The following is a 13,170-nucleotide window of genomic DNA, read 5'->3' as shown; positions in this document are numbered from 1 at the left end:
AAGGTAAAGAAGAAATAATGGGCTTAAAGCCCAGTAAAGGTCCAATTAGTTATAGTACTCTTTCAGTACTTTGAAGGCTTGCAGGCCCAGGCCCAGGACCAGGCCCATTTACAATTCTACATATAAATTCTGCATGAGCAAAGGAGCTGCACTCTGCTCCTCTTTTACAAAAACCCTAATACCTTCTCGCCGTCAGCAATGGCCACCGCTGCCGCCATCCCAACAACCACTGTCCAATCGTTCGAAAATGACATGGCTACTGACGGTGGCTCCGCCGCAAACTCCGTTCCTCTTCCCGCCGTGATGAAGGCTCCGATCCGTCCCGACGTTGTCACTTACGTCCACGCCAACATTTCGAAAAACGCCCGACAACCTTACGCAGTGTCGAAAAAGGCCGGTCACCAGACCTCGGCTGAGTCATGGGGTACTGGTCGTGCCGTTTCTCGTATCCCTCGTGTTCCTGGTGGTGGTACTCATCGTGCTGGGCAAGCTGCTTATGGTAACATGTGTCGTGGTGGTAGGATGTTTGCTCCGACTAAAATCTGGCGCCGTTGGCACCGTAAGATCCCGGTTAACCAGAAGCGTCATGCCGTTGTTTCTGCCATTGCTGCATCTGCAGTTCCTTCACTGGTCCTAGCTCGTGGACATCGTATTGAATCAGTTCCCGAACTTCCTCTCGTTGTTTCTGATTCAGTTGAGAGTATTGAGAAGACTTCTAGTGCTATCAAGGCTCTGAAGCAAATTGGTGCTTATGCTGATGCTGAGAAAGCTAAGGATAGTCATGCTATTCGCCCCGGAAAAGGTAAAATGCGTAACCGTAGGTACATTTCTCGCAAAGGACCACTCATTGTTTATGGAACTGAAGGGGCTAAGCTTGTGAAAGCGTTCCGTAATCTCCCTGGAGTTGAAATCTGTCATGTGGATCGATTGAATCTCTTGAAGCTTGCTCCTGGAGGTCATTTGGGAAGGTTTATTGTCTGGACTAAGTCTGCATATGAGAAATTGGATGAGATTTACGGTACATTTGATAAGCCATCTCAGAAGAAGAGGGGATATCTATTGCCTAGGCCCAAGATGGCCAATGCTGATCTTGCTAGGATCATCAACTCTGATGAGGTTCAATCTGTTGTGCGGCCAATCAAGAAGGACGCGAAGAGGGCAACATTGAAGAAGAATCCTTTGAAGAACCTGAATGTGCTGTTGAAGCTTAACCCATATGCGAAAACAGCGAGGAGGATGTCTCTTTTGGCTGAGGCACAAAGAGTCAAGGCTAAGAAGGAGAAACTTGACAAGAAGAGGCATCAAATCACTAAGGTATATCCTTCAAATTTATACTATAGTCTATAGTCTTTGATTTACCTTATAAGCATTTTATTGATAACTTCATAAAATTAAGTACTTTAATGGAAAAAAATGAATTTTAATCTATTTGGCTGCCTTAAGCTAATCATAAGCTAAATATTGAAGTAACTTAGTTGTAAGTCATATACTTTAGAAATATAAAAACGTGTATGCAATGTCTCATAATTGCGATTCATTTATTTGCCTAGACATACAACTAATGTTCACTAGAAATAATGATGCTTTTGCATCTGCTATAATGGTTTAACTGTTTCTATATGCTCTGTTTGCTTAAGATGAGTGTTATGTGATGCCATTATATTCCTTTCCCTTCCTGAGATTGTGTATCACATTATAAACTTAATTTTATGTTTGATAAGCTCTAGTGAAGTAAATAGCTTCTGAAGAAAGAGTGAGTTGTGAAGTGACAAGGGATCCAGTGTGATTCTGTTTGAGTTGGATGGTTCAGTGTGCAAAAAAAAAGGAGCTAACAACTTATTTTTTGAAGAATTTGAAACTAAAATGATATGGCCGTTTCATTTATTTGCCTACATATATATCTGTTGCTTACTATCTGTGTGCTCATTGTCATATGTGTTTGCGTCTGCTATATCACAAGTACAAGTGTTCTCTGCTTGCTTAAGTTGAGTGTTATATGATGCCAATGCTATTATCTTCCACTCCCTTTCCATCCCTTAGATTGTATATACTGAATGTCAATTATATGTTTGATAACCACTAGCGAAGCAAATCATTTCGTGAAAAGAGTGACTTGTGAAATGACTATGGGTTCAGTGTGATTCTGTTTGAGTGAGATTGTTCAGTGTGCAAATAAAGAGAACCTTTTTTCTCTTTTTTGCATTGTCAAGATTCAAGAAACTTAAAAGACTAAAATGGTAGTTTAGTGCTTTCACCACAGATAAGAGTGTCTTCAAGTATGGCAAGAAAGATCCTGGTTTTGATCATAATCTTGTATTTGTTTTGTGCTTTACGCACTTAGTTGTGTGTAGTTTAGTGTAATTGTCACTGTATTATTTACTCTACTTTTTTATATTACAGGAGGAAGCATCAGCTATCAGGTCAGCAGGCAGAGGTTGGTTCAAGACAATGATCTCAGATTCCGACTACACTGAGTTCGAAAACTTCACAAAGTGGCTTGGAGTTTCTCAGTGAAGGGATTTTTCTTGTTGTCAACAAGTTTCTGGTCTTTTTACATTTGTAAGGTTACACTTGAAAGTTTTTTAGTGCCCATATTTTGATGTTTTTGTTGGAGAATTTTGCTGAGGAATGGTATCAAATATTTAATAGAATAGTTTGTTATTTATGATAATTTATACATGCAACTGCATGTTTGATCAGTTTGTTTGGCTTCTCATGATGTAGTTCATTTGAAGATGACAATAATGTTTGTTATTTAGTGTTTGTTGGTTTTTATGCTATCAAAAAGTTTATCGCAAGTACTATGAAAAATTGAATGGTTTCATAAGGATTGTATCTTGGTAAAAATTGTTAAAACTTTGGAACACGAACTACATCAAAAGTGAATGCCATGTAATTATGACTAAAATATGAATATTGGAAACTATCTGCTCATATTTTACTGTCAAATTTTATTTTAGTTGCAAGTATTTTTCATAAGGAATATGGTGTTAAGGATATATGTTGTTGACGATAGCTTATTATTTATGTATTATCTCCAACATTGCATCACTGACCAATTGGGTGGTTTTGAACTTGTGACCCTCTTTTCTTCTATGAGAAACTTTCAGTGTCCATAAGCAAAACTTGCTGACTTTGAAGTTTTGTCCATGCGACAAGTGACCTCCTTTCGCATAAGTAATGTCAAAAGTTCAAGATCACTAATCTCCAACGATGTGCTTGAAATTAGGAAAAATTACAGAAATCTCACATTTTAGTTTACTTATTACCATTATTCCCTATAAGTTTTACAAATTTCCAAAATCCTTCATTTTCGCGCATCAGATTAATGTATCAGCACTTATATTATTGTATATCGCGCATCAAATTAGTGTATCATGTATAAAATGTAATGTATCTTACTTAACGATTAATGTATCTCGTGCATCAGATGAATGTATCAGCGGTTATATTATTGTATCCGTTTGAGGGATTTCTATAATTATAAACTTTTAAGGGATAAATTGTAATTTTACCTTAAAAGTATGTGATTTCTGTAATTTGCCTATGAAATTATCCGTCTAGAACCGAGTCGGCCCAGTACCCCATGTTAAACTGTTGTGGCCCAGCCAAATAGGGGGTTAGGATTGGGCTTAGATTGATACAAACAAGATTGTCCCAAAGAAGGGAAAATTGTATATAATAACAAACTATTAATTCAAATTAAATGTTATAAATATAGTTTGATTTAATTGTACCCCATAGCAAACTATTGTTATTTAACCTCTTTCCTGGTGAATCTCGCTCGCCACTCTCGTTCTCTCCCTCGCCTCTCTTGTTTTTTATACAAACGCAAGTGTATAAAATGCGTTTGTGTTTGTATAAAGCGAGAGAAAATTGTATATATACATATATTTTCGTTCCCCTCTCTCAGATCTCGCTCGCCACTCTCCCAAATCTCGCTCTCTCACTCGCCTCTCTCACTTTATACAAAAACTGCAAATTGTATAAAATGCGTTTGTGTTTGTGTTTGTATAAAGTGAGAGAAAATTGTATATATACATATAGTTTCGTTCCCCTCTCTCCCCTCTCCTAGATCTCGCTCGCCACTCCCCCAGATCTCGCTCTCTCACTTTATACAAAAACGCAAATGTATAAAATGCGTGAAAATTGTATATATACATATATTTTCGTTCTCCTCTCTCCCCTCTCCCAGATCTCACTCGCCACTCTCCCAGATCTCACTCGTCACTCTCCCAGATCTCGCTCGCTCACTCGCCTCTCTCACTTTATACAATTGATCTTTTTGTATATGTATACCAAAGCAGATTATACAACTGCTTTCTTTTGTATATGTATAGCGAAATATACATATTTATGTTTGCTATAGAACGCAATTATGTAAAGTTTGCTATAGCATACAAATATGAATTTTGTGTTTGCTATATGTGAAAGTTGCTCAACAAGAAATCAAGAAACTGAAATTTTTCCCGGTTTTCCTTTTTTTGGGACAATTATTTAGTAAATAACCTTTATTTGATTTATAAATCTCAAGAGAAAACGTTAGATCACGGTTTAAAATTGTGTTGATTCAAGAGAAGTTCTTGCTAGAACAGTAAGAGACTATTTATCTTTTATAACTTATTATAAATGATAAACGACGATCTAACATTTAATTGTAAGATTTCAATAATATATAAACGAATCAAACATTACTAGAAGAATTATTTTTAATGAATAATAGTTACATAACTTTTAATAGCAGAGACTAAATTTAAATAATGGCCTAAAAAGAAACATTTGGCAATTACATCAAGGTCTTATTTTCATATTTTGTGTGTCTAGCATATTAGTTTTTTTTTTAAAAATAAAATAAGTTTACCCTTATCATTTAATTAGTGGAAGCAGACTGCATATTATAAGTGAATCTAAACTTTCACTTTTACATTGAGTTGTCTCTTTTCATGTCAAAAGACAGAAACACAATTATCAACATTCGAATCAGCAATAGTAAATTTCAGCAAAGTAAACCTATCATGGACATACATCATTTCTCACAAATTAATAAAATTAATTTTTTTTGTTAAAATTTAAAAAAATATTGAGAAGGTGCAGGGTTGTGATGAAGTGACAAATACTTTCCATACCCCCAAATTGAAAGGTGCTAGACAAACTAAGGGTAAGCGAGATAAGGAAATTAAGCAGTTGGCCCTATGTGTAAAACCTTGCCACGAGAAAGTCTTTCTCCAATGAGAATAAAGAAAGTTTTTGGATAAGGCAAGAAAGGAATCCACCCTATGACACCAAGGGATAAGAGGTGATTGCTTGCGATAACTTGGTGAAGGAAATCTAGAGGTCTCGAGTTAAAGTCTTCTTTGTTAGGGAGTTCGTTACCCTAATCATGTGTGACTCTCTGATACATCTGAATTTAGTCGGGCTTTAAGATGAATATCAGACACCCATATCCACCAAATATCAAGAATTTATAAACTTAAAATTTTATTTCCGCCTCTGATATCAATGAAATTAATTTGCTGAAAGATCTCATGCTTTTAAGATCTTTAACTTGATAAGATCATATATTTATGCCTAACCTAATTTGGAGGATCTAAAACAAACTTTATTAGGTTGAGTAGGCTAACCTTTTGCTTATCTTATTGATTAGCTGTTTTTAAGAAAAAACCTAAGTGTTAGAGTACGATAATATATTTTCCCTTTTGGATTTATATCCACGCAGCATATTACATTGACAATTATTACTTAATTAAAGTAAAAAAAAAGTCCCAAAAATATACATGATCTTTATGGTTATCATGATTATGGTTAATTCCAAGTCATAAACATTATTGTTCTTCCTTAAAGATGAAAGTGATGTTTCACCTAATACATGTGAAACATAAATTGTTCACAGCTAATTGCACAATTAATTACTATATATTATAGTACTAGTTAGTTTCATTATTCGATTCTTGGCATGGTAGCCTTGTAACATAAATTTGGTGAGTATCAAAGTGAAAATTTTCATTAAGAGGATTCAATCACGTGACTCAGCTCTGAATGTAACCAACTACTTATATTGAATTGTGGTCAATTGAACGATGTATTCAGAAACTTATATGTAGTATATTGATTAAAAAATTGATTTTTATAGTTATATATTACTCAATTTAAATATCTTAGCAAAAAGAATTTGTTCTTTCTTTGATAGTTGCTTAAAATTATTGATGTCTAATAAAAAAGGTAATCCATCTAGTCCAATATAAATGAATTATTGACACCTTTTTATGATCCAAAACAAGTGAATTCTTCAAAGTTCAAAAATGTATTACTTCCTCTGTCTTAATTTATGTGACACATTTCGAATTTCGAGATTCAAACAAGTCTATCTTTGACCGTAAATTTTTCATATATCTTTTAAATATTTTGAATTATCAATTATTGTGTTTTATAGTACTTTTTATGTAGTTTATAAATATATAAATTTCATTTTAAAAAAATTGAAAATTCCATGAGCAAATTCTCGGTCAAACTTAAATTGTTTGACTCTCAAAAAACAAAATGTGTCACATAAATTGGAACAGAGGGAATACTTTTTTTTAGAATAACCCTTCTTTGTAATGGAATTTCAAATATTTTTAACTATGATCACTCTTTTTCAAGAAAAAGTTTTGAAAGAATCAAAAGAGTAATATCAATAAATTATTCTTTGACTAATATTTTTGAATATCTTTTTGATATATTATATTCTAACAATTTATTTATATTGGATTAGACGGATCGGAGCACATACTATAAAATATAATTTGAAGTGACACTAATAACTGTTAAAACATGTTTTTTGCACAGTAGATTAGGACATTCCTAGGCCAATTATTTTTCTTTTATCATTTTCCTTTGACTTTTTACTGCAATATTATTATATTTATTTTCCTTTCTTTTTCCTCCCTCCTTTTGGGGTTTTATTAATATATATTTTTGTCCTTTCTATTCTTATTTTTAGAAAATCATGAATTTTTGCAACTAGTATGTGTTTCGTAATTTCAGAATTTTCATAGAATAATTGAGATCATGTAGAACTTAGAAAATTAACAAAAATAATGTATATTTAGTGTTTTCAAAAGATGGAAAGAAATCAACAAAAATTATGATAAGGTGATTAGTATTTTTTTATTCTTGATAAAAAAGTTTTGTGATGATCTTTTTTCTAGATATAGAATCATCTTTATTATCCTCCAATGTAAGCGTTTTCACATAAATTCAAATTTGATCAAACCTAAATATAAATATTGAAACCGAGAAACCAAAATAAATAGGTGAAGGGAGGGAAACAAAAGAGTGTAACCGTCGATTAGTTAAATGTGTTACACAAAAGGCACCTCAGGCCCATGTGAAACCAAGGCAGGTGATGTAAACGACGCGCAACATATACGCGAGTGTGCCCACTCTCTTTAATTTTGTATTTATACTAGTATTAAATAAAAGTTGTAAAAGAAGATTTTAGATTTTCTTGATAAACCGCATCGAAAAAATAATATTTTTTTTTTACAATTTGTTATATAAAAAAAATCATAATCTGAGGAAAAACCTTCTGTTTTTGCAGAAAATAAAACCTCTTTTGATATCGTATTTCTTTTTCATAGTTATATACAACAACGACAATTATGTATCTAATATAATCTCATTAGGTAAACCCTTGGCCTTAATATCTCTATTTTTATGGAATAAAAATGTTGTTTGCGATAAATCGTAGGCTTAGAATATGATAAAACAAGTATTGGCATAACCATATGTCCCTATAGTTCATTACTTGCCCCTCGGAGATAAGAACAAAAGTCAGTATACAATTTATCCCTTCAGATTCTACGAAATTTTTTATTATGGTAGAGGTTCAACCAACAAAAGGTGTGTGAGACTCTATTAATTTTTTGACATGTGGATAAGTGAGTCATTTATCTACTTTAAAGCAAAAATGCTACCACTAACAAGAGAGAGAGAAAATATATTTACACAATAAATTGAGTTGAACAAATATAAAAAAATGCAAGAGAAATAATACGCATTTGCTGCTTTTCTTTTTTAGTTGTTAATATTATGTTAATTTTGAGATTGCATTGGATATATTATTATTATGAGAGAAGGGTCAAATATGCCCCTAAACTTTTCGAAAAGGTCTAGATATACCCTCGTTTAAAGTTTGGCTCACTCATGCCCTCGCCGTCCAACTTTTCGTCTAGATATGCCCTTATGGGAGTTAAATGTCAAATGGAATTGCCACGTCATTTTTACATTACCACGTGACATTTATATTAAAGGGAAAATGGTCAAATATACCCCTAAACTATTCGAAAAGGTCTAGATATAACCCCCTTTTAAATAAACTATCCGACCCATTTTCAACAAATTTTTTTGGGTAAATCCCGAAAATGAGTAATTGCCTAATAAAAAATAGGAAAAATATGAAAAAAACAATATAAAATCAACTCCAAAAATTCGCAAATAAATATAGTAACCTTAAATTCAACAATTTTTTTTTATTTATTTTTTTGATAAATCACGAAAATGAGTAATTGATTAATAAAAAAAATATGAAAATGACTTTATGCTGAATTTTTAGGTTATATTTTTCATATTTTTTATTAATCAATTACTCATTTTCGGGATTTATAAAAAAAAAAAAAAAAAATTTAAAAAATTGTTGAAATTAAGGTTACTATATTTATTTGTGAATTTTTGGCGTTAATTTTATATTTTTTTTCTTATTTTTTCTATTTTTTATTAATCAATTACTCATTTTTTGGATTTATCGAATTTTTTTTGTTGAAAATGGGTCGGGTAGTTTATTTAAAAGGGGGTATATCTAGACCTTTTCAAATAGTTTAGGGGTATATTTAACCCTTTTCCCTTTAATATAAATGTCACATGGTAATGTAAAAATGACGTGTCAATTCCATTTGACATTTAACGCCCATAAGGGTATATTTAGATGAAAAGTTGGACAGCGAGGGCACGAGTGAGCCAAACTTTAAACGGGGGTATATTTAGTCCTTTTCGAATAGTTTAGGGGAATATTTGACACTTTTCCCTATTATTATTGTAGTTTATGTTAGTTTGAAGAAATTTTATAAACCTAGAACAAAAATAACAAAAAGTAAAATAAATTTTATAATTAATCTCAATCCCATCAGAAATAATACATTTCACTAAATATATAATAATAAAATGAAAAATGATTGTGGATCCACATTTTATACTTGTTGAAAAATTAAATTTTGAATTTTCTTTCCTAATATTTTTATAAAATCAAAGGATGGTAAATCAAAAACACATATTTTGACGTTCAAACTGAATCTGTAATTTTTTATTTTTTAAAAAACATTTTTGTTGATGTTACAAAAAAAGTTACACCAATGTTGAAAAGAAATAAAGATTAATTTTTCAAATCTTGATTTTCTCTCTAAATCTAGTCATCTTTAACTTAAATAAATCATTATTTAAAAGATAAAAAAAATATTTTTAAAAAATAAAATAAATTAAACGTATTCCACAAAATTTTAAGTACTATTTTATCAAAAAAAATTAAAAGTAGAAAAGTAATTGTGATGGAAACAAAAATACAAATTATATTACGTAGAAAAATATCATATCAAAATAAATTTGTCAAACCAACATATAACTACGTAACATATTCAATATAATCTCAAAATATTAAAATAAAGAAGTAAACCCACATTTTAATTTCTCTTGCATTTTTTATGTATGTTCAACTCAATTTATTATGTAAATATATTTTCTCTCTCTGTTAGTGGTAGCATTATAGCTTTAAAGTAGATATATGGCCACTTATCCATGTGTCAAAAAGTTCATTGAGCCTCACCCACCTTTTGTTAGATATATGGCACACTTATACATGTGTCAAAAAGTTAATGGAGCCTCACTCACCTTTTGTTGGTTGAGCCTCTACCGTGATAAAAAATTTCCAGATTCTACATGTTAAATTACATTGAATATGTTATTGTTATTGTCGTCGTAAAATCAGTACTTTGGTCATTTCTTCCTATTTATTTTTTCAGTATCACTAGTCACTTCAACAATATATTTAACCCCGTCCCCGCCGCCCCCCCCCCCCCCCTCCCCCACCAATCATCTACAACAACATTACTATATATGAACAATGCACATAACTGTTGGAAGTTGATTGATTTGTTTGCACATAAAGTAGCTAGATCAGAATTCAGTTCATAGGAATAACTTTATAAATTGGAGTGCAACTACCACTTATTAATCAAGAAACTAATTAAGAATGACATTGATATCTCCACATTTTTATGTAATTAAAATTAGACCTAAATTAATCTAACAGTGAGATAAATAATTCTAGGTGGTAGTAAATATATTACTATCATCTAGTGAGATTTATGTTACCTACCGTTTACATATATCTGTACATATAGGATGTTTATACTACATCGATTCAACATATCAGAGTTAAGTGATAAAAGTATATGCACAAATATGTACATATCAAGCATCTATATTTGTTTGGGAACTTTTTTAAAACTCAGAAATACTAATTAATATTGTCACAAATCTTTTTTTTAGTTTTTCATCAATATTTAATATCTGTATTGAAACTCGATTAATTCGGTGAATTCGCTCCCATATAGCTCATAAATCTTGTAATGCATGAGTGATGTAATTAATAGGCTTTCTTGCATGTTGGTTATTGAGCATTTTAATATTATTTTTTATATTAAAGTTGCTCATTATTTTGGTGTCTTAATGTTGCCTAATTACTCCTGCATTTGGCCATTGACTTTGTGGTCATATAATGTTGGCAGAAACGTTCCAGTGAACGTTGGAACCTTGGCAGCATGTTCATCAGCCATTGATGACATTAGTTACCTCTCTCATTATCTCATTCTTTATTCCTCCATTGTTCTTTGTAACCTATGTAACACATGTAACTCTAAGACCAGTTATCTTCACTATTTACCACTTCATTATCTTCCTATTTATTCCTAGGAAGACTTCTTCTAGTATAAATAGTGGTATTCTTCATTTGGTTTGGTACACACAACACACAAGAAAAAATATAGAGTGAAAGAGTTGGTCAAAAAGGGAGTTCTTATTAGTTGAAGGGAGGTGTTTTTTTTTGTGGAGCTTTGGACTCAACTCTTGTCCAGAGTTGTTGAGTTATACTTTGTGAAGACTGTTGTATCCTGGAGGGGACAAATCAAAGAGGACTATTGCTGGACCGGTGAAAAATATTTGCTGCAGTGGGCTTGAATCTCCTTAAAGAGAGCGAGATATCCGCGCCTCAGCCTGAAGAGATTTTTATTTCTTCATTTCATTTTCAGTTGTAATCTTGTATTTTTGCTATCTTGTAAGTTTTTCACTAACATTGCATAATAATAAGTAACAATAATAATCCTAATAAGAGAAACATAGTTCCTTCTTTTTTATATCAATCGTTGATTACATATTAGGAGTGATTTGATAACATAATTGGGCTACTTCTCAATTTGGTTAATTCTTTTTTGGTACAATAAAAAATATTATATAAATTCCTTATATAATTTCTTAATCTATACGACTAAAATCAGTTAGGAAAAGAAATTTTATATTCTTAAGTGAAACTTCCCAAATCAGGAAATGTCTTGTTGTTAATGCCTTCTATTTTTCAATAAATTGACATATTGATTTACCTTCTTTTATATATGTGTGCAATCGTGGACTTTTTGGCTTTTAGCAAATATTTATGAATTTCAATGATAATCCTCAATGGATAATATCGTATGTCCTTCTCATTGATAAGTAGGTTTTGTGTGGAAAACACTTCTTACCATAACACAAATACAAATATATAAATACACTTTAATATAGTTATCTTTAAAAATATTACATGATTGTACCGCCGTTGTTTCTGCCCTTGTCATTATTGTTGTTGTTCTTGTCCATAAATTCTTTCGAAAGAGAATTCTGTCATTAGGGCTTATTACTCATGCGTCACAGATGATGAGTGCACCTAATTGGTCTCTTATCATCGATGATTCAATTACTTTTTCGATCGATTTTAGGGTTAAGGACCAATCGTATCCGGTTTGTATATTTAAGTAATAAAAGTTCTTATGGGAATTGGTAATTTGTATATTTTTCTTGTTATTATTTGTACATATACATAATTGTACACTGTTAACAAAAATAACAAATATGCATTATTTAGTGGACAACAAGGGTATACATACATCATTTGTTAAATAACAAGAGCATTTATCCATAACTTTTTTAACTTCTAAATCACAAAATAAGAGTTATATAACTACCCTTTTTCTTATATTGGATGTCGATTAATCCACACTTTTATTCCCTACAGAGGAAGGCTACAATTGCTTGTTAGCTGAATTTTAATGATCATTGATATGAAAGAGTTACATTTTAAAGTTTGGTATACCAAACTTAGTACAAGATCTTGAGGTAGAACTAGAGTTAGATAAACTCTACAAGTTAACACTAAAAAAGGGGGGAGTCTAAGTTAGCTATTACTCTACTAACTTGACTCCTTGACAAAGAGGATTCAGGGGGGTTCGTAAGTAAAATTAGAAGGTTTAACATTTTGCATTCTGAAGGAAGGGAGCTCCCATCTGTCTGTGTTAATTAATCCCCTAACTTTCCTCGGGAGATCAGAGAAAGAGTTGAACTCTTGTATGAGCAATAACGCCCACGTACAATTCCATAGAGAAGAACGACGGAGGTTCTATTGTTGTAATACGAATCACAAACTCATAAAATTAAAATTCTTAATTCGTCTCTACATTTATTAGCTACAATTAATGTTCTGTAGAGATAATGGTATGAAGGAAAATATTTTCTACCTAAACTGATATCTTAGAAAATGTTTTCTCGAAAAACAAGTGGATTTCTTACTTATTTTCTCGTGTTAGGTAAGTAAACGAAAAAAATATTTTTCTCCGTACCGAACACACTCATTCGAATGTGAATCACACGCTCTATATGGTGGGAGTAAGAAAATATTTTTGAAGAAGAGCATCAAACGCCCCCTGCTTTCGGAAGTCGCCCTATATACTACTGCTTCTTCACTCCTCAGACACCCAACAAATTTCCAAAAAATTTTCTCCATTAGAGACAGACAAAATTCCTTGTTTCCTTCTTCCCCACTGCCTCTGTAATCTC

General features: G+C 31.8%; 1 protein-coding gene across 1 annotated transcript; it reads left to right on the top strand.

The window, feature by feature from the left end:
* The first annotated feature begins 157 nt into the window (after nucleotides 1-157).
* LOC125841028 (60S ribosomal protein L4-1-like) lies at nucleotides 158-2,667 on the top strand. Its single transcript, XM_049520021.1, has 2 exons — nucleotides 158-1,314; nucleotides 2,401-2,667. Exons 1-2 carry the CDS (start codon nucleotides 199-201, stop codon nucleotides 2,512-2,514), a joined length of 1,230 nt encoding a protein of 409 aa, XP_049375978.1. The 5' UTR covers nucleotides 158-198; the 3' UTR covers nucleotides 2,515-2,667.
* The last annotated feature ends 10,503 nt before the right edge of the window (nucleotides 2,668-13,170 follow it).

The sequence above is a fragment of the Solanum verrucosum genome, unplaced genomic scaffold (genome assembly GCF_900185275.1).
Source record: "Solanum verrucosum unplaced genomic scaffold, falcon-dt-bn FXZP01000196.1, whole genome shotgun sequence".
In the NCBI taxonomy this organism is placed as follows: domain Eukaryota; kingdom Viridiplantae; phylum Streptophyta; class Magnoliopsida; order Solanales; family Solanaceae; genus Solanum; species Solanum verrucosum.
The sequence above is the reverse complement of the archived record's forward strand: the minus strand, read 5'-3'. Positions and strand labels throughout refer to the sequence as shown.

Excerpts from the sequence above, each read along its gene's own strand:
- LOC125841028 (XM_049520021.1), top strand. The coding sequence starts at position 199 with ATGGCCACCGCTGCCGCCATCCCAACAACCACTGTCCAATCGTTCGAA. Across the intron at positions 1,315-2,400 it reads AGAGGCATCAAATCACTAAG|GAGGAAGCATCAGCTATCAG; the intron begins GTATATCCTTCA and ends TTTATATTACAG.